The sequence below is a fragment of the Ranitomeya variabilis genome, chromosome 2 (assembly GCF_051348905.1).
Source record: "Ranitomeya variabilis isolate aRanVar5 chromosome 2, aRanVar5.hap1, whole genome shotgun sequence".
Lineage (NCBI taxonomy): Eukaryota > Metazoa > Chordata > Amphibia > Anura > Dendrobatidae > Ranitomeya > Ranitomeya variabilis.
This window is the reverse complement of record NC_135233.1, coordinates 84,568,782-84,591,939: the sequence shown is the minus strand read 5'-3', so window position 1 is coordinate 84,591,939 and position 23,158 is coordinate 84,568,782. Positions and strand designations below refer to the sequence as shown.

Here is a 23,158-nt window from a genome sequence, read left to right as displayed (position 1 = left end):
ATTACAAAGTTATTTCTTCTTGAGAGCCAGAACAAACCTTTGGAGCAGAAATTTTGAAAGTAGTCACTAACGGCAAGACCATGTACAATACAATATACAATATATCATACTGGTTGTATGTATCCAACAAAGTGTAAAGGGTGTATACTTTTTACACTATGTGTACAATTATTAGGTAATTTGTCTTTTTGATTATTAATTTTTTGATTGAACAAATACAGTGCTATAGGTCAATCCAATAGGTTAAAAAACCTAAATATTTCAGAATGTAAAAGTGAGAATTTGTCTTTTTTAGGAGAATATCTGTGTGCGGAATTATTGGGCTACTATAATTAGCGTGCAGAATTATAATGCAACTAAATGAAAAATGTAAATTTTCCCATCTTAACTTTAAAGGGAACCTGTCACCTCCTTTTTTGCTATTAAACTGTAATTCAATAGGAAAATAGGATATGATAGGTTCCCTATAAGCCCTTTACTGGCAGTCTAGAGGTGGAGACTTCGATGCTGCGATGGAGCATTGTCCTGCATAAAAATCTTGATCTTCTTGAAAGATGCAGACTTTTCTGTATCATTGCTTGAAGAAACTTTCTTCTAAAAACTGGTGGTAGGTTTGGAAGTCGATTTTGAGTCCATCTTCAACCCCAAAAGGTCCAAGTAGCTCATCTTTATAAATACCTGCCCATAGCAGTACCCAACCTCCACCTTGCTGGTGTCTGAGTCGAAGTGGAGGTCTGTGCCCAATCTGTGCCCATCACTGATCCAGACACAGGCCCATCCATCTGGTCCATCAAGCATCAATCTCATCTCATCTATTTATATAATTGCCTTGTAATGTTTTCATATCCTGTTCTGTCCAGATGTCACCGTATCCCAGAATTCCAAGCAGAGAAAGTTCACCGTCCGCCATATTGGGACACCAAAGTGATGTGTGTCCCAATATGAAAACTGCTGCTGGTACTAATCTATTGCGCGGTACCACCAGCGGAACACCGTTGCACCACACAAACACTCTATACGCCGTACGCACCACACACACTCACACAATCACACACTCACACACTCACTCACTCTCACACACTCACGCAGCCTCTTGCGCGGTACCACCAGCGGAACACCGTCGCGAACACGCCACCGCCGGGATCAGCCGAATGATTCACTGACTGCCACCATCTTTGTACAGGAGGAGCGCATGTGCAGTTTTAATGTGACCGCCGCTATCTGTCTGCAAAAAGATGATGGTGGTCTGATTTACTGCGCCTTCGTGAATTATGCGCAGGTGCAGTGAATCATTCAGCTGATCCCGGCGGCAGGTGCGCAATGAGTCTACAGGCAGAGGAAGGTGGACACATTAAAGGGGTTTTCTCACAAACGAAAGTTCATTTTAAAAATTGTCTGTGTCTGACCGTGTACGGAGCATACCACATCTCCTGGGCAGGGGAGGAGGCAAAAGACAATACTGACATTACAGAAGGGGCTCACAGAGGATTCATTTTGTGAGGTTAAATATTTCACTGACTGTTTTTTAAAAATATTTTACCTCACAAAATATATCCTCTGCGATCTCCTACTGTAATGTCAGTATTGTCTGTCATGGTTCCCAATGGCAAGGGAACGTCAGAGAACTTAAATAACAGACTAGCTCTTGGGTGATGGAATCTCGAGCTGACCGTGAGCTAAACCTATCACACAACTAACAGTGGCCGGTGTCATGATCTCTGCAGGCAGAGATCATAGCAAGCCTATAGAGGGACAAGCTCTCGGAAGATGGAACTATACTGACCATGAACTAAGCCTGCCGCGCAACTAGAAATAGCCAGGTAGCATTTCCTATTTAACGCTAGATGCCCAGCTCTGGCCTAAGACCTAAATAGCTAGCAGAGGGAAATATAAGACCTGGCTCACCTCTAGAGAAATATTCCAAAGAAGACAGTAGCCCCCCACATATAATGACGGTGAGTTTAGATGAAACAACAAACGCAGCAGGAAAATAGTCTTAGCAAATTTGAGGTCCGCTTACTAGATAGCAGAAGACAGATAGTATACTTTCATGGTCAGCAGAAAAACACTAACAAAACACCATCCAGAGATTACCTTAAACTCTGCCATTAACTCATAACGCCAGAGTAGCAATCCCTGATCAACGAGAGCTTTCCAGACACAGTAACAAAACTTCAGCTGTGAACTGGAACAAATAGGCAAAACAAAACATGGACAAAAGTCCAACTTATCTAGTAGTAGTCTAGAAGCAGGAACAAGCACTGAGAGGCATCAGATAACATTGTTGACCGGCAAGAAACCACCAGAGAAATGAGCTTAAATAGCGACACCCACTACTGATGGAATCAGGTGAAACAGGAAAGAGGATGACAAGTCCAATTCCACAAGCGGCCACCGGGGGAGCCCAGAATCCAAATTCACAACAGTACCCCCCCCTCAAGGAGGGGGCACCGAACCCTCACCAGATCCACCAGGGCGACCAGGATGAGCCCTATGGAAGGCACGAACAAGATCAGAAGCATGAACATCAGATGCATTGACCCAAGAATTATCCTCCTGGCCGTAACCCTTCCAGTTGACCAGATACTGGAGTTTCCGTCTGGAAACACGAGAGTCCAAAATTTTCTCCACAACGTACTCCAACTCACCCTCAACCAACACCGGAGCAGGAGGCTCAACTGAAGGTACAACAGGTACCTCATACCTGCGCAATAACGACCGATGAAAAACGTTATGAATGGAAAAGGACGCAGGGAGGTCCAAACGGAAAGAAACAGGATTAAGAATCTCCAATATTCTATAAGGGCCGATAAACCGAGGTTTAAACTTAGGAGAAGAGACCCTCATAGGGACAAAACGAGAAGACAACCACACTAAATCTCCAACACAAAGCCGAGAACCAACACGACGATGACGGTTGGCAAAACGCTGAGTCTTCTCCTGGGACAACTTCAAATTGTCCATAACCTGCCCCCAAATGTGATGCAATCTCTCTACCACCGCATCCACTCCAGGACAATCCGAGGATTCCACCTGACCGGAGGAAAATCGAGGGTGAAACCCCGAATTACAGAAAAACGGGGACACCAAGGTGGAAGAACTGGCCCGATTATTGAGGGCGAACTCTGCCAATGGCAAAAAAGCAACCCAATCATCCTGGTCAGCAGAGACAAAACACCTCAGATATGTCTCAAGGGTCTGATTAGTCCGCTCGGTCTGGCCATTAGTCTGAGGGTGAAAAGCAGACGAAAAAGACAAATCTATGCCCATCCTAGCACAGAATGCCCGCCAAAATCTAGACACAAATTGGGTACCTCTGTCAGAAACAATATTCTCAGGAATACCGTGCAATCGGACAACATTCTGAAAAAACAGAGGAACCAACTCAGAAGAAGAAGGCAACTTGGGCAGAGGAACCAAATGGACCATTTTAGAGAAACGGTCACAGACCACCCAGATGACAGACATCTTCTGGGAAACAGGCAGATCTGAAATAAAATCCATCGAGATGTGTGTCCAAGGCCTCTTAGGAATAGGCAAGGGCAACAGCAGTCCGCTAGCCCGAGAACTACAAGACTTGGCCCGAGCACAAACGTCACATGACTGCACAAAGACTCGCACATCTCGTGACAGAGAAGGCCACCAGAAGGATCTTGCCACCAAATCCCTGGTACCAAAAATTCCGGGATGACCTGCCAATGCAGAAGAATGTACCTCAGAGATGACTCTGCTGGTCCAATCATCCGGAACAAACAGTCTATCAGGCGGACAACGATCCGGTCTATCCGCCTGAAACTCTTGCAAGGACCGCCGCAGATCAGGAGAAACGGCCGACAAAATTACTCCCTCCCTAAGGATACCTGTGGGTTCAGAATTACCAGGAGAGTCCGGGTCAAAACTCCTAGAAAGGGCATCTGCCTTAACATTCTTAGAACCCGGTAGGTATGACACCACAAAATTAAAGCGAGAAAAAAATAAAGACCAGCGCGCCTGTCTAGGATTCAGGCGTCTGGCAGTCTCAAGATAAATCAAATTTTTGTGGTCAGTCAATACCACCACCTGATGTCTAGCCCCCTCGAGCCAATGGCGCCACTCCTCAAACGCCCACTTCATGGCCAAAAGCTCCCGATTCCCAACATCATAATTCCGCTCTGCGGGCGAAAATTTGCGAGAAAAGAAGGCACAAGGCCTAATGACGGAGCAGTCGGAACCTTTCTGCGACAACACTGCCCCAGCTCCGATCTCCGAAGCGTCAACCTCAACCTGAAAAGGCAGATTCACATCAGGCTGACGCAACACAGGGGCAGAGGCAAAACGGCGCTTAAGCTCCTGAAAGGCCTCTACAGCATGAGGGGACCAATTAGCAACATCAGCGCCTTGTTTGGTCAAATCAGTCAGTGGTTTAACGACATCCGAAAAACCAGCAATAAATCGGCGGTAAAAGTTGGCAAAGCCCAAAAATCTCTGAAGACCCTTAAGAGAGGAGGGCTGAGTCCAGTCACAAATAGCTTGCACCTTGACGGGATCCATCTCAATGGAAGAGGGAGAAAAAATATACCCCAAAAAGGAAATTTTCTGGACCCCAAAAACGCACTTAGACCCCTTCACACATAAAGAATTAGACCGCAGAACCTGAAAAACTCTCCTGACCTGCTGGACATGAGAGTCCCAGTCATCAGAAAAAATCAGAATATCATCCAGATATATTATCATAAATTTATCCAGAAAATCGCGGAAAATATCATGCATAAAAGACTGGAAAACTGAAGGGGCATTAGAAAGACCAAAAGGCATGACCAAATACTCAAAGTGGCCCTCGGGCGTATTAAATGCGGTCTTCCACTCATCCCCCTGCCTGATCCGCACCAAATTATACGCCCCACGAAGATCAATTTTAGAGAACCACTTAGCACCCTCTATACGAGCAAACAAATCAGTAAGCAATGGCAATGGGTATTGATACTTAACAGTGATCTTATTCAGAAGCCGATAATCAATACATGGTCTCAAAGAGCCGTCTTTTTTTGAGACAAAGAAAAACCCAGCTCCCAAGGGAGAAGAAGATGGACGAATATGTCCCTTTTCCAAAGACTCCTTTATATATTCCCGCATAGCAGCATGTTCCGGCACAGACAAATTAAACAAACGACCCTTTGGATATTTACAACCCGGTATCAAATCTATGGCACAATCGCACTCACGGTGCGGAGGTAACGACCCAAGCTTGGGTTCGTCAAAGACGTCTTGATAATCAGAGAGGAACTCAGGGACTTCAGAGGGAATGGACGACGAAATAGAAACCAAAGGTACGTCCCCATGAATACCCTTACATCCCCAGCTCAACACAGACATTGCTCTCCAGTCCAAGACTGGGTTGTGAGACTGCAACCATGGCAATCCCAGTACCAAATCGTCATGTAAATTATACAGCACCAGGAAACGAATAATCTCCTGGTGATCCGGATTGATACGCATGGTTACTTGTGTCCAGTATTGTGGTTTATTATTAGCCAATGGGGTGGAGTCAATCCCCTTCAGAGGAATAAGAGTCTCCAAAGGCTCTAAATCAAAACCACAACGATTGGCAAAGGACCAATCCATAAGACTCAGAGCGGCGCCAGAGTCAACATAGGCGTCCGTGGCAATGGATGACAAAGAGCAAATCAGGGTTACAGACAAAATAAACTTAGACTGAATGGTGCTAATGGAAACAGACTTATCAAGCTTCTTTGTACGCCTAGAGCATGCTGATATAACATGAGTAGAATCCCCACAATAGAAACACAATCCATTCTTCCGTCTAAAATTCTGTCGCTCGCTCCTGGACAGAATTCTATCACACTGCATACTTTCTGGCGTCTTTTCCATAGACACCGCCAGATGGTGCACCGGTTTGCGCTCCCGCAGACGCCTATCAATCTGAATAGCCATTGTCATGGACTCATTCAGACCTGCAGGCAAAGGGAACCCCACCATAACATCCTTAACGGCATCAGAGAGACCTTCTCTGAAAGTTGCCGCCAAGGCGCACTCATTCCACTGAGTAAGCACAGACCATTTACGGAATTTTTGGCAGAAAACTTCAGCTTCGTCTTGCCCCTGAGATAGTGCCATCAAAGTTTTTTCTGCCTGAAGTTCCAAATGAGGTTCCTCATAAAGCAAGCCCAAGGCCAGAAAAAACGCATCCACATCGCGTAACGCAGGATCCCCTGCTGGCAATGAGAAGGCCCAATCTTGAGGGTCACCCCTGAGCAAGGAAATCACAATCCTAACCTGCTGAGCAGGGTCTCCAGCTGAACGAGACTTCAGGGACAAATAAAGCTTACAATTATTTCGGAAATTCTGGAAGCTAGCTCTATTCCCTGTGAAGAACTCCGGCAAAGGAATTCTCGGCTCAGATACCGGAGCATGTACCACAAAATCTTGTAAATTTTGTACTTTCGTGATGAGATTATTCAAACCCGCAGTTACACTCTGGAGATCCATTATTGTCAGGTGCACACAGAGCATACAGAGATTAGGAGGAGAGAGAGAGAAAAGACTGCAGCAAGGCAGACTGGAGGAAAAAAAAAAAAAAAAAAAAAATTTCAGCAGACTTCTTATACCTCTCCTTTCTCAACCTGGGTCTTTAACACTTTAGGGGCCGGTCAAACTGTCATGATCTCTGCAGGCAGAGATCATAGCAAGCCTATAGAGGGACAAGCTCTCGGAAGATGGAACTATACTGACCATGAACTAAGCCTGCCGCGCAACTAGAAATAGCCAGGTAGCATTTCCTATTTAACGCTAGATGCCCAGCTCTGGCCTAAGACCTAAATAGCTAGCAGAGGGAAATATAAGACCTGGCTCACCTCTAGAGAAATATTCCAAAGAAGACAGTAGCCCCCCACATATAATGACGGTGAGTTTAGATGAAACAACAAACGCAGCAGGAAAATAGTCTTAGCAAATTTGAGGTCCGCTTACTAGATAGCAGAAGACAGATAGTATACTTTCATGGTCAGCAGAAAAACACTAACAAAACACCATCCAGAGATTACCTTAAACTCTGGCATTAACTCATAACGCCAGAGTAGCAATCCCTGATCAACGAGAGCTTTCCAGACACAGTAACAAAACTTCAGCTGTGAACTGGAACAAATAGGCAAAACAAAACATGGACAAAAGTCCAACTTATCTAGTAGTAGTCTAGAAGCAGGAACAAGCACTGAGAGGCATCAGATAACATTGTTGACCGGCAAGAAACCACCAGAGAAATGAGCTTAAATAGCGACACCCACTACTGATGGAATCAGGTGAAACAGGAAAGAGGATGACAAGTCCAATTCCACAAGCGGCCACCGGGGGAGCCCAGAATCCAAATTCACAACAGGCCGGGTGACGTACCTACGTTTTATCCCTAGACGCCCAGCGCCAGCCGGAGAACTAACTAACCCTAATAGAGGAAAAAACAGACCTGGCTTACCTCTAGGGAAATTCCCCCAAAAAGGAGACAGAAGCCCCCCACATATATTGACGGTGAGTTCAGAGGAAAAGACATACGCAGTATGAAGGTAGGTTCAGCAAAGCGAGGTCCGCTTACTAGATAGTAAGAAGATACAATAGGGAACTTCACGGTCAGCTGAAAACCCTATTAAAATACCATCCAGAAATTACTTTAAGACTCATGTGTCAACTCATGACACCGGAGTGGTAATTTCGGCCCACAAGAGCTTCCAGCTACAGAAACATAACATAACTGTGAACTGGAACAAAAATGCAAACAAACTTAGGACTAAGAGTCCAACTTAGCTGATAGTAGTCTAGAAGCAGGAACATGCAACAGAAAGGCTCTGGTTACATTGATGGCCGGCACTAGAATAACTGAGCAGCAAGGCTAAATAGGATACTCCCATATCCTGATGGAAACAGGTGAACAGAGAAAGTGAAGCACACAAGTCCAGTACCACCAGTGACCACCGGGGGAGCCCAAAAACCAAATTCACAACAGTACCCCCCCCTCAAGGAGGGGGCACCGAACCCTCACAAGAACCACCAGGGCGATCAGGATGAGCCCTATGAAAGGCACGGACCAAATCAGAGGCATGAACATCAGAGGCTGTCACCCAAGAATTATCCTCCTGACCGTAGCCCTTCCACTTGACCAGATACTGGAGTTTCCGTCTGGAAACACGGGAGTCCAAGATCTTCTCCACAACGTACTCCAATTCACCCTCAACCAACACCGGAGCGGGAGGCTCAACGGAAGGCACAACCGGTACCTCATACCTGTGCAATAATGACCGATGAAAGACATTATGGATAGAAAAAGATGCCGGGAGGTCCAATCGAAAGGACACAGGGTTAAGAATCTCCAAAATCTTATACGGGCCGATGAACCGAGGCTTAAACTTAGGAGAAGAAACCCTCATAGGGACAAAACGAGAAGACAACCACACCAAGTCCCCAACATGAAGACGAGGACCAACACGACGACGGCGGTTAGCAAAATGCCGAGTCTTCTCCTGGGACAACTCCAAATTGTCCACCACCTGTCCCCAAATCCGATGCAACCTATCCACCACAGTATCCACTCCAGGACAATCCGAAGACTCCACCTGACCAGAAGAAAAGCGAGGATGAAACCCCGAATTGCAAAAGAAAGGAGAAACCAAAGTGACAGAACTAGCCCGATTATTGAGGGCAAACTCCGCCAACGGCAAAAAGGCAACCCAGTCATCCTGATCCGCAGACACAAAACACCTCAAATAAGTCTCCAAGGTCTGATTAGTTCGCTCAGTCTGGCCATTAGTCTGAGGATGGAACGCAGACGAAAAAGACAAATCAATGCCCATCCTAGCACAGAACGCCCGCCAAAATCTAGACACGAACTGGGTCCCTGTCATGATCTCCATGGCCAGAGAACTAGCATAAGCCTCTATAGGAACAAGCTCTTGGAAGATGTAACTATACTGACCATGAACTAAACCTACCGCATCATCTAGAAGTAGCCAGGTAGCATGTCCTACTTTTTATCCCTATATGCCCAGCGCCGGCCGGAGAACTAAATAATGCTAGCAGAGGGAAATATAAGACCTGACTCACCTCTAGAGAAATGCCCAAAAAAAAGGAGACAGAAGCCCCCCACATATATTGGCGGTGATATGAGATGAAACAACAAACGCAGCAGGAAAATAGTTTTAGCAAATTTGAGGTCCGCTTTCTAGATAGCAGAAGACAGAAAGCATACTTTCATGGTCAGTAGAAAACCCTAACAAAACACATCCAGAAATTACTTTAGGACTCTGGCATTAACTCATAATACCAGAGTGGCAATTCCTGATCAACAAGAGCTTTCCAGACACAGTAACGAAACTGCAGCTGTGAACTGGAACCAAAATACAAAAACAAAACATGGACGAATGTCCAACTTATCTAGTAGATGTCTGGGAGCAGGAACAAGCACAGAGAGGCTTCTGATAACATTGATGACCGGCAAGCATCTAACAGAGAAGCCAGGTTATATAGCGACACCCAGATCTAATCAGAACAGGTGAACAGGGAAGATGATGTCACAAGTTCAATTCCACCAGTAGCCACCGGGGGAGCCCAGAATCCAAATTCACAACAGTACCCCCCCCCTCAAGGAGGGGGCACCGAACCCTCACCAGAACCACCAGGGCGATCAGGATGGGCCCTATGAAAGGCACGAACCAGATCAGAGGCATGAACATCAGATGCAGTGACCCAAGAATTATCCTCCTGGCCATATCCCTTCCACTTGACCAGATACTGGAGTCTCCGTCTGGAAACACGGGAGTCTAGGATTTTTTCCACAACGTACTCCAACTCACCCTCAACCAACACCGGAGCAGGAGGCTCAACGGAAGGCACAACCGGTGCCTCATACCTGCGCAATAACGACCGATGAAAAACGTTATGAATAGAAAAGGATGCAGGGAGGTCCAAACGGAAGGAAACAGGGTTAAGAATCTCCAATATTTTATACGGACCGATGAACCGAGGCTTAAACTTAGGAGATGAGACCCTCATAGGGACAAAACGAGAAGACAACCACACCAAATCTCCAACACAAAGCCGAGGACCAACACGACGGTGACGGTTGGCAAAAAGCTGAGTCTTCTCCTGGGACAACTTTAAATTGTCCATCACCTGCCCCCAGATATGATGCAATCTCTCCACCACCGCATCCACTCCAGGACAATCCGAGGATTCCATCTGACCGGAGGAAAATCGAGGATGGAACCCCGAATTACAGAAAAACGGGGAAACCAAGGTGGCAGAGCTGGCCCGATTATTGAGGGCGAACTCCGCCAATGGCAAAAAAGCAACCCAATCATCCTGGTCAGCAGACACAAAACACCTCAGATATGTCTCCAGGGTCTGATTAGTCCGCTCGGTCTGGCCATTAGTCTGAGGGTGAAAAGCAGACGAAAAAGACAAATCTATGCCCATCCTAGCACAAAATGCCCGCCAAAATCTAGACACAAATTGGGTTCCTCTGTCAGAAACGATATTCTCAGGAATACCATGCAAACGAACAACATTTTGAAAAAACAGGGGCACCAACTCGGAAGAAGAAGGCAATTTGGGCAGGGGAACCAAATGAACCATCTTAGAAAAACGGTCACACACCACCCAGATGACAGACATCTTCTGAGAAACAGGCAGATCTGAAATAAAATCCATCGAGATGTGTGTCCAAGGCCTCTTAGGAATAGGCAAGGGCAACAATAATCCACTAGCCCGAGAACAACAAGGCTTGGCCCGAGCACAAACGTCACAAGACTGCACAAAGCCTCGCACATCTCGTGACAGGGAAGGCCACCAGAAGGATCTTGCCACCAAATCCCTGGTACCAAAAATTCCAGGATGACCTGCCAACGCAGAAGAATGCACCTCAGAGATGACTTTACTGGTCCAATCATCAGGAACAAACAGCCTATCAGGCGGACAACGATCCGGTCTATCCGCCTGAAACTCCTGCAAGGCCCGCCGCAGGTCTGGAGAAACGGCTGACAAGATAACTCCCTCCTTAAGAATACCTGTGGGGTCAGAGTTGCCAGGTGAATCAGGCTCAAAACTCCTAGAAAGGGCATCCGCCTTAACATTCTTAGAACCTGGTAGGTACGATACCACAAAATTAAACCGAGAAAAAAATAATGACCAGCGCGCCTGTCTAGGATTCAGGCGCCTGGCGGTCTCAAGATAAATCAAATTTTTGTGGTCAGTCAATACCACCACCTGATGTCTGGCCCCCTCGAGCCAATGGCGCCACTCCTCAAACGCCCACTTCATGGCCAAAAGCTCCCGATTCCCAACATCATAATTCCGCTCAGCGGGCGAAAATTTACGGGAAAAGAAGGCACAAGGCCTCATCACGGCGCAGTCAGAACTTTTCTGCGACAACACTGCCCCAGCTCCGATCTCAGAAGCGTCGACCTCAACCTGAAAAGGAAGAGTCACATCAGGCTGACGCAACACAGGGGCAGAAGAAAAACAGCGCTTAAGCTCCTGAAAGGCCTCCACAGCATCAGGGGACCAATTAGCAACATCAGCACCCTGTCTAGTCAAATCGGTCAATGGCTTAACGACATCCGAAAAACCAGAAATAAATCGACGATAAAAGTTGGCAAAGCCCAAAAATTTCTGAAGACTTTTAAGAGAAGAGGGCTGCGTCCAATCACAAATAGCTTGAACCTTGACAGGATCCATCTCAATGGAAGAGGGAGAAAAAATATATCCCAAAAAGGAAATTCTCTGAACCCCAAAAACGCACTTAGAACCCTTGACACACAGAGAATTAGACCGCAAAACCTGAAAAACCCTCTTAACTTGCCGGACATGAGAGTCCCAGTCATCCGAAAAAATCAGAATATCATCCAGATACACTATCATAAATTTATCCAAAAAATCGCGGAAAATATCATGCATAAAGGACTGGAAGACTGAAGGGGCATTAGAAAGACCAAAAGGCATCACCAAATACTCAAAGTGGCCCTCGGGCGTATTAAATGCGGTTTTCCACTCATCCCCCTGCCTGATCCGCACCAAATTATACGCCCCACGGAGATCAATCTTAGAGAACCACTTGGCCCCCTTTATGCGAGCAAACAAATCAGTCAGCAACGGCAATGGGTATTGATATTTAACCGTGATTTTATTCAAAAGCCGATAATCAATACATGGTCTCAAAGAGCCGTCTTTTTTTGACACAAAGAAAAAACCGGCTCCTAAGGGAGATGACGATGGACGAATATGTCCCTTTTCCAAGGACTCCTTTATATATTCTCGCATAGCAGTATGTTCAGGCACAGACAGATTAAATAAACGACCCTTTGGGTATTTACTACCCGGAATTAAATCTATAGCACAATCGCACTCACGGTGCGGAGGTAGTGAACCAAGCTTGGGTTCTTCAAAGACGTCACGATAGTCAGACAGGAACTCAGGGATTTCAGAGGGGATAGATGATGAAATGGACACCAAAGGTACGTCCCCATGAGTCCCCTTACATCCCCAGCTCAACACAGACATAGCTCTCCAGTCAAGGACTGGGTTGTGAGACTGCAGCCATGGCAATCCCAGCACCAAATCCTCATGTAGATTATACAGCACTAGAAAACGAATTGTCTCCTGGTGATCCGGATTAATACACATAGTCACTTGTGTCCAGTATTGTGGTTTATTATTAGCCAATGGGGTGGAGTCAATCCCCTTCAGAGGAATAAGAGTTTCCAAAGGCTCTAAATCATACCCACAACGATTGGCAAAGGACCAATCCATAAGACTCAAAGCGGCGCCAGAGTCGATATAGGCGTCAGTAGTAATAGATGACAAAGAGCAAATCAGGGTCACAGACAAAATAAATTTAGACTGTAAAGTGCCAATGGAAACAGATTTATCAAGCTTTTTAGTACGTTTAGAGCATGCTGATATAACATGAGTAGAATCCCCACAATAGAAACACAACCCATTTTTCCGTCTAAAATTCTGCCGCTCGCTTCTGGACAGAATTCTATCACACTGCATGCTTTCTGGCGTCTTCTCAGTGGACACCGCCAGATGGTGCACTGGTTTGCGCTCCCGCAGACGCCTATCGATCTGAATGGCCATTGTCATGGACTCATTCAGACCCGCAGGCACAGGGAACCCCACCATAACATCCTTAATGGCATCAGAGAGACCCTCTCTGAAAGTAGCCGCCAAGGCACACTCATTCCACTGAGTAAGCACAGACCATTTACGGAATCTTTGGCAGTAAATTTCAGCTTCATCTTGCCCCTGCGATAGGGACATCAAAGTTTTTTCTGCCTGAAGTTCCAAATGAGGTTCCTCATACAGCAAGCCCAAGGCCAAAAAAAACGCATCCACATTGCGCAACGCAGGATCCCCTGGTGCCAATGCAAAAGCCCAGTCTTGAGGGTCGCCGCGGAGCAAGGAAATCACAATCCCAACCTGCTGTGCAGGGTCTCCAGCAGAACGAGATTTCAGGGACAAAAATAGCTTACAATTATTTCTAAAATTCTGAAAGCTAGATCTATTCCCTGAGAAGAATTCCGGCAAAGGAATTCTCGGCTCAGATACCGGAGCATGAATAATAAAATCTTGCAAATTTTGTACTTTCGTGGTGAGATTATTCAAACCTGCAGTTACACTCTGAAGATCCATTATTAACAGGTGAACACAAAGCCATTCAAAGATTATAAGGAGAGAGAAAAAAAAAGAAAGACTGCAGCATAGACAGACTGGCAAGTGATCCAATTAAGAGCACAGAAAAAAAAAAAAAAAAAAAAAACTCTCAGCAGACTTCTTATTTCTCTCCTTTCTCAGCCAAGGATTTTTAACCCTTTAGTGGGCCGGTCAAACTGTCATGATCTCCATGGCCAGAGAACTAGCATAAGCCTCTATAGGAACAAGCTCTTGGAAGATGTAACTATACTGACCATGAACTAAACCTACCGCATCATCTAGAAGTAGCCAGGTAGCATGTCCTACTTTTTATCCCTATATGCCCAGCGCCGGCCGGAGAACTAAATAATGCTAGCAGAGGGAAATATAAGACCTGACTCACCTCTAGAGAAATGCCCAAAAAAAAGGAGACAGAAGCCCCCCACATATATTGGCGGTGATATGAGATGAAACAACAAACGCAGCAGGAAAATAGTTTTAGCAAATTTGAGGTCCGCTTTCTAGATAGCAGAAGACAGAAAGCATACTTTCATGGTCAGTAGAAAACCCTAACAAAACACATCCAGAAATTACTTTAGGACTCTGGCATTAACTCATAATACCAGAGTGGCAATTCCTGATCAACAAGAGCTTTCCAGACACAGTAACGAAACTGCAGCTGTGAACTGGAACCAAAATACAAAAACAAAACATGGACGAATGTCCAACTTATCTAGTAGATGTCTGGGAGCAGGAACAAGCACAGAGAGGCTTCTGATAACATTGATGACCGGCAAGCATCTAACAGAGAAGCCAGGTTATATAGCGACACCCAGATCTAATCAGAACAGGTGAACAGGGAAGATGATGTCACAAGTTCAATTCCACCAGTAGCCACCGGGGGAGCCCAGAATCCAAATTCACAACAGGTCCCCCTGTCAGAAACGATATTCTCCGGAATACCATGCAAGCGAACCACATTTTGAAAAAACAGAGGAACCAACTCGGAAGAGGACGGCAACTTAGGCAAGGGCACCAAATGAACCATCTTTGAAAAACGGTCACACACCACCCAGATGACAGACATTTTCTGAGAAACAGGGAGATCAGAAATAAAATCCATAGAGATGTGAGTCCAAGGCCTCTTTGGAATAGGCAAAGATAACAACAATCCGCTAGCCCGAGAACAACAAGGTTTGGCCCGAGCACAAACATCACAAGACTGCACAAAAACTCGTACATCTCGAGACAGAGAAGGCCACCAGAAGGACCTAGCCACCAAATCCCTGGTACCAAAGATCCCGGGATGACCTGCCAACGCAGAAGAATGAACCTCCGAGATGACTCTACTGGTCCAATCATCAGGAACAAACAGTCTACCAGGCGGGCAACGATCAGGTCTATCCGCCTGAAACTCCTGCAAAGCCCGTCGCAGGTCTGGGGAAACAGCAGATAATATCACCCCATCCTTAAGGATACCTGTAGGTTCAGAATCACCAGAGAAATCAGGCTCAAAACTCCTAGAAAGGGCATCCACCTTCACATTTTTAGAACCTGGTAAGTATGAGACCACAAAATTAAACCGAGAGAAAAACAATGACCAGCGCGCCTGTCTAGGATTCAGGCGCCTGGCAGACTCAAGATAAATCAAATTCTTGTGATTGGTCAATACCACCACCTGATGTCTAGCCCCCTCAAGCAAATGACGCCACTCCTCAAAAGCCCACTTCATAGCCAAAAGCTCCCGATTACCAATATCATAATTTCGCTCGGCGGGCGAAAACTTTCGAGAAAAGAACGCACAAGGTCTCATCACGGAGCAATCGGAACTTTTCTGCGACAAGACCGCCCCAGCTCCAATCTCGGAAGCATCGACCTCAACCTGAAAAGGAAGAGTAACATCAGGCTGACGCAACACAGGGGCGGAAGAAAAGCGGCGCTTAAGCTCCCGAAAGGCCTCCACAGCAGCAGGGGACCAATCAGCAACATCAGCACCCTTTTTGGTCAAATCAGTCAAAGGTTTAGCAACATCAGAAAAACCAGTTATAAATCGACGATAAAAATTAGCAAAGCCCAAAAATTTCTGAAGGCTCTTAAGCGAAGAAGGTTGCGTCCAATCACAAATAGCCCGAACCTTGACAGGATCCATCTCAATGGAAGAGGGGGAAAAAATGTACCCCAAAAAAGAAATCTTTTGAACCCCAAAAATACACTTAGAACCCTTCACACACAAGGAATTAGCCCGCAAAACCTGAAAAACCCTCCTGACCTGTTGGACATGAGAATCCCAGTCATCCGAAAAAATCAAAACATCATCCAGATACACGATCATGAATTTATCCAAATATTCCCGGAAAATGTCATGCATAAAGGACTGAAAGACTGAAGGGGCATTTGAAAGACCAAAAGGCATTACCAAATACTCAAAATGGCCCTCGGGCGTATTAAATGCGGTTTTCCACTCATCCCCCTGCTTAATTCGCACCAAATTATACGCCCCACGGAGATCAATCTTAGAGAACCACTTAGCCCCCTTTATTCGAGCAAACAAATCAGTCAGCAGTGGCAGAGGATACTGATATCTGACTGTAATTTTATTCAAGAGTCGATAATCAATACACGGCCTCAAAGAGCCATCTTTTTTAGATACAAAGAAAAAACCGGCTCCTAAGGGAGATGAAGAAGGACGAATATATCCCTTTTCCAGGGACTCCTTAATATATTCTCGCATAGCAGCATGTTCAGGTACAGATAGATTAAATAAACGACCCTTTGGAAATTTACTGCCCGGAATCAGATCTATGGTACAATCGCAATCTCTGTGAGGAGGTAGTGAACCAAGCTTAGGCTCCTCAAAAACATCACGATAATCAGATAAAAATTCCGGAATCTCAGAGGGAGTAGATGACGAAATGGAAACCAAAGGTACGTCCCCATGAGCCCCCTGACATCCCCAGCTTAACACAGACATTGCTTTCCAGTCAAGAACTGGGTTATGAGATTGTAACCATGGCAATCCGAGCACCAAAACATCATGTAGATTGTACAACACAAGGAAGCGAATCGTCTCCTGATGGTCTGGATTCATACGCATAGTCACTTGTGTCCAGTATTGTGGTTTATTACTAGCCAATGGTGTAGAGTCAATACCCTTCAGAGGTATAGGAACTTCCAGAGGCTCTAGATCAAACCCACAGCGCCTGGCAAAGGACCAATCCATGAGACTCAAAGCGGCGCCAGAGTCGACATAGGCATCCGCGGTAATTGACGATAATGAACAAATCAAGGTCACAGACAAAATAAACTTAGACTGTAAAGTGCCAATTGAGATAGACTTATCAACCTTTTTTGTACGTTTAGAGCATGCTGATATAACATGAGTTGAATCACCACAATAGAAGCACAACCCATTTTTTCGCCTAAAATTCTGCCGTTCGCTTCTGGACAGAATTCTATCACATTGCATATTTTCTGGAGCCTTCTCAGAAGACACCGCCAAATGGTGCACAGGTTTGCGCTCCCGCAAACGCCGATCAATCTGAATAGCCATTGTCATGGACTCATTCAGACCTGTAGGTGCAGGGAACCCCACCATAACATCTTTAATGGCATCAGAGAGACCCTCTCTGAAATTCGCCGCCAGGGCGCACTCATTCCACTGAGTAAGCACAGACCATTTACGAAATTTTTGGCAGTATATTTCAGCTTCATCTTGCCCTTGAGATAGGGCCATCAAGGTTTTTTCAGCCTGAATCTCTAAATTAGGTTCCTCATAAAGCAACCCCAAAGCCAGAAAAAACGCATCCACATTGAGCAACGCAGGATCCCCAGGTACCAACGCAAATGCCCAATCCTGAGGGTCACCCCGCAGCAAGGAAATTACTATCCTAACCTGCCGTGCGGGATCTCCAGCGGAGCGAGATCTCAGGGAAAGAAATAATTTACAATTATATTTGAAATTCAGGAAACGAGATCTATCCCCGGAGAAAAATTCTGGTATAGGAATTCTAGGTTCAGACATAGGAGCATGAATAACAAAATCCTGTAAATTTTGAACCTTCGTAGCAAGAATATTCAAACCTGTAGCCAAACTCTGAGGATCCATTTTAATCAGGTGTGATCAGAGCCATTCAAGGATTAGAAGGAGAGAGAGAGGCAAAGGCTGCAATTAGAGCAGAAATGCAACTGAGTAAACTATAGAGCAAGCTCAGAAGAAAAAAAAAAAAAAAAAAATCTGCAGACTTCTTTTTCTCTCCTTTCTTCTGCCAACGGTTTTAACCCTTGGCCGGCCATACTGTCATGGTTCCCAATGGCAAGGGAACGTCAGAGAACTTAAATAACAGACTAGCTCTTGGGTGATGGAATCTCGAGCTGACCGTGAGCTAAACCTATCACACAACTAACAGTGGCCGGGTGACGTACCTACGTTTTATCCCTAGACACCCAGCGCCAGCCGGAGAACTAACTAACCCTAATAGAGGAAAAAACAGACCTGGCTTACCTCTAGGGAAATTCCCCCAAAAAGGAGACAGAAGCCCCCCACATATATTGACGGTGAGTTCAGAGGAAAAGACATACGCAGTATGAAGGTAGGTTCAGCAAAGCGAGGTCCGCTTACTAGATAGTAAGAAGATACAATAGGGAACTTCACGGTCAGCTGAAAACCCTATTAAAATACCATCCAGAAATTACTTTAAGACTCATGTGTCAACTCATGACACCGGAGTGGTAATTTCGGCCCACAAGAGCTTCCAGCTACAGAAACATAACATAACTGTGAACTGGAACCAAAATGCAAACAAACTTAGGACTAAGAGTCCAACTTAGCTGATAGTAGTCTAGAAGCAGGAACATGCAACAGAAAGGCTCTGGTTACATTGATGGCCGGCACTAGAATAACTGAGCAGCAAGGATAAATAGGATACTCCCATATCCTGATGGAAACAGGTGAACAGAGAAAGTGAAGCACACAAGTCCAGTACCACCAGTGACCACCGGGGGAGCCCAAAAACCAAATTCACAACAATTGTCTTTTGCTTCCTCCCCTGCCCAGGAGCTGTGGTATGTTCAGTACACGGTCAGACACAGACAATTTTTAAAATGAACTTTCGTTCGTGGGAAAACCCCATTAAAAAGCAAATATCAATGCAAACATGGCTCCTCCTAAAGAGTACGCTAATGACAATGAAAGGAAAGCAGCAAAGGCACAACGTCGAAGACAACAAAGGGCATATGAGACTCTTGAAGAGCAACAGCATCACTGGGATAAAAACAATACACAAAAGCGTAGGCGTCAAGCACAGGAGTCCCCTGATACAAAAATAATTAGATTAATTAGATAATTAGATAATTAGATAATTAGAACCACAGCGCCGCATGCCTTCTCCCATTGTGACATTACCGCCCTCCATCTAGTCTGTAGATAAAACCTTTTAAAAATCTATCTTCAGGTATTTCTTGGCCCAGTCTTGACATTTCCACTTCTGTGTCTTGATCAGTGGAGGTCGGGTTTCAGCCTCCTCACCTTGGCCGTGTCTCTGAGCACTGAACACTTTGTACTTCTGGGCCTCAGGGAGGTTACAGTTCTGGAATATGACAGCATTGGAGGATAATGGCTTCCTGGTTGCTTCACGTTTGATTCTTCTCAAATCTTTAATAGTTAATCTGCGTCTGTGACCCTGTTGACTATAAGCCACAACATTTTTTATGACTCTGTGATTACGCCTAAATATCTTTGACCTGAGGAAAACAAGCTGACCAATAATCCTGCACAGCTTGGTAAAGGCTGTTGTATCCTTAAGGTACCTTCACATTAAGCGACGCTGCAGCGATAGCGACAACGATGCCGATCGCTGCAGCGTCGCTGTTTGATCGCTGGAGAGCTGTTACACAGACCGCTCTCCAGCGACCAACGATGCCGAGGTCCCTGGGTAACCAGGGTAAACATCGGGTTACTAAGCGCAGGGCCGCGCTTAGTAACCCGATGTTTACCCTGGTTACCAGCGTAAAATGTAAAAAAACCAAACAGTACATACTTACATTCGCGTCCCCCGACGTCCGCTTCCTGCACTGACTGAGCGCCGGCCCTAACGGCAGAGCGACGACGTCACCGCTGTGCTGTACTTTCACTTTCACTTTGCGGCGCTCAGTCAGTGTGGGAAGCGGACGCCGGGGGACGCGAAGGTGAGTATGTACTGTTTGTTTTTTTTACATTTTACACTGCACTTAGTAACCCGATGTTTACCCTGGTTACCAGTGTAAAACATCGCTGGTATCGTTGCTTTTGGTGTCAAACACGACGATACACGCCGGTCTGACGACCAAATAAAGTTCTGAACTTTGTTCAACGACCAGCGATATCACAGCAGGATCCTGATCGCTGCTGCGTGTCAAACTAAACAATATCGCTAGCCAGGACGCTGCAACGTCACGGATCGCTAGCGATATCGTTTAGTGTGAAGGTACCTTTAGGCCTCATCCTCCTCATTACACAAATACACATCACCTGATCTGCATCATCCAATAACCCTTCAAGTTTATACAGCATAGAGTTGGAAAATCTGCATAAAAATGATGATATGGTCAATCACGCACTGCCTAATAATTCTGCACACAGTGTAATGGTTTAGTGCATCTAAAAGATAACTGAAACATCTTAGTAAATAGTGTAAATTCAGGAGCTACTGTTTTATTGTGTACACAGGGGGCTTATTGTAGGAGCTGTAGACATAAAATAGCACATGCATTGGTGGCAAATGTGCCTTTAAAAGTCATCACACCTTCTGCGAGGTAAACTCGTTAGGTTCCCAAACTGATTAGATAAAAGTCTGTAGAGTAGTCATCACCAGAGGAGTGTGACATGCTCCATTCTCCGTACCAAAAATAAAGCATGCATGCTCAGCTGATCTGAGGTAGAGGTAGCATTTGGCTGAGCAATTCAATTGACATTCATTCTCAGTTGAATTTAGCAACTTTATTGGTATGTTAGGCTCAAAAGATTACCTGTAGAATTGAGCAAAATGATTCACATGATGAAGGCCAGGAGCCAAGTTGGTAGTCCATGTCCGTCATAGTGGAGCCCTGGGAACCTCCTGCTATCTCCCGGCTTCCATGGTGCGCCTTCTGATTCGAAAGTCCGGCACAACGTCATTCGTGCATCGCGCCACAACAATGACCTTACACCAGGCTTACTAATCAGAATGGGGGTGGGGATTCCAGAAGATAGAATGAGGTTCTCAAGGCTTTCGTCCAGTAGCTACAGACTATCAACGTGGCCATTGGACCAGGGTCTTGCAAAACTTCTTGCTCAACTCCACTTACCAGCTATCTAATTCTCAAGGGAATGTCTAATCACAGACGTCGGTGGCATATTGCTAAGATCTGCAACCAGTGTCTAGTTCTCCAGATTAGTCCATTACAGCCTCGGCTGAGCAGTAGAATGAGATGGCAGCAGTGTTGGGAAAGCTTTATCTCAAGTCTAGGTGGTCGAATGGAAAGCCATTGACACCAATCAGACATTGACCCCTGGGAATATGCCGCCAATATCTGACATAAGATAGCTACTTTAGTCCCTAATTTCACTATTTTCCTTTACTCTAGTCAGTAACTCTTGATGATATTTACGTTTGATGGGAGAGTAAAGAATAGAAGATTTTACTTAACTTTGTTTCTTTGCCTTTTTCAGAGTACAAATGCCTTACAGATCAGAGAAAACAACTGGAAGAGACCCTACCTCTAATTTTAGGCCTAATCTTGGGACTGGCCATTGTCATCATCCTGGCAGTATATCACGTCCACCATAAAATGACAGCAGCCAATCAAGTGCAAATTCCACGAGACAGATCTCTATATAAGCACATGGGATAGACCAATGACTTATTAATGCAAAGCACATTGATTATCAGGTAGAAAAGCAAGCAGCACTTTCCTGATATTCCACTGTCTTCCTTCAGGCTGTATCCTACAAACATCCCCCCATTTAGCTGTGATGTGCGGGTAGTGTTTACTTTTACTGCACTGGAAAGCAATCATCTGCTTTAAGCCTCATGCACATGGCAAGGTGAATACTCGACCCTATATGTGGTGTCCCTGTGCCCCTGTATTATTGGGCAGTAGACACTCCATGTGCCACAGTTTGCTGCCTCCTTACAGCATCATAATACTGAGGAACAAAATTTTAAGGAATATTTCCATAATAACCAGTAGAAATAGCACACTACATTGGAGGCATGCAGAGGTACAAGAAGGCCTTGTATACTTATATTGGTGCTGGATTATGGCCCTGTACTTTGTCTAAAATGAGTACATGAGGCTTAAAGCAGATTAAATTTCATAATACAAACGCACTAAATTATTAAATAGATGTCTTAGACCCAATGAGGCAGGCATAGTTACTATGATAATCCATCTTATAATGTAATTCTCATCCAGCTCTAACTCATTTTTAAAATACAGATTTTAATACTATGTGATGACACTTTCCAATAGAATCATCACAGCCATTCTGACATGGATTTACAAAGAAAGTACACCAGCATCATCAGGTCTGATAGATCTATTTAATAGCGTGTGCAGTGAAATATGGTGACAGATCCGCTTTAAAACTTCCAGTGTCGAATCCATGCTAGTTTAAGTGTACGTTTCCTTCTAATACTTTTTATTAGGACCTAATGATGAGCACTAATGAGAAAAGCAATCAGATATCCAATGCCATATATCGAGATACATTCATTGTTGTGGAACTCTACTACAGAAGCTATGCATGTTAGATATTGAGAAAATATCCAATTCTAAGTCAGAAACCCTATAAATATTGTTACATAATATTAATAATATTACATTTTACAAACAGTTTTTATGGACAATTGTAAACACCAAAAATTGTTGAATGCTTTTCTAATACAGATAGGCTTCAAGTGTTTCCCTTTAATAGATAATTTAATGTTATGACAATTATTTTGCAAAGAAAAAAAAACGGACAAGAATCAAAAACAAGTGCAAACTAAAAGTGGAGCAGATATTTGTAGCAATCAGCCTTTATTTTGTATTCTGCACTGGAAACATCACAGTCAATCAGATGTTATAAGCGAGTGCTCGACTATGTCTGCACCAGTTTTGATACATGAGGCCATATGAGCCCTGGGGGCATGCTGCATGCTTTGGTATTGTGCAATTCTTTACATTATGACATCACACTGTAAAATACAGCTTTAGCTACTATGCATCTCCTTCCTTGCTGTGAAAAGAAAATGGTTGTTTTCCTCAAAAAATATATTTGCTGGAAATGATTTGCTTATGTGAAGATATAAATTCCGAACAGATACAGCAGAGCTAAATTTGATAAATGTCAGAGGATTTGTAGCACAATGGGGGAGATAATTTTTAGACGCTCAAAAATTAAACTAAAAAGCATCAGATTTATCACAGTGGCTCCTGCTGGATGATAAACTTGGTGCAAATTTAGACTGTCCAGTCTAGGTTGACATTG

The 23,158-nt window shown here is 44.8% G+C and overlaps 1 protein-coding gene across 1 annotated transcript in view; it reads left to right on the top strand.

The window, feature by feature from the left end:
- Window positions 1–22,958, top strand: part of LAMP5 (lysosomal associated membrane protein family member 5) — a 36,642-nt gene extending 13,684 nt beyond the window's left edge. The window contains exon 7 of the mRNA XM_077282619.1: window positions 21,356–22,958. Coding sequence (XP_077138734.1) covers window positions 21,356–21,537 — 182 coding nt within the window. The 3' untranslated portion in view covers window positions 21,538–22,958. The remainder of the gene's footprint in view (window positions 1–21,355) is intronic.
- Window positions 22,959–23,158: the final 200 nt, after the last annotated feature.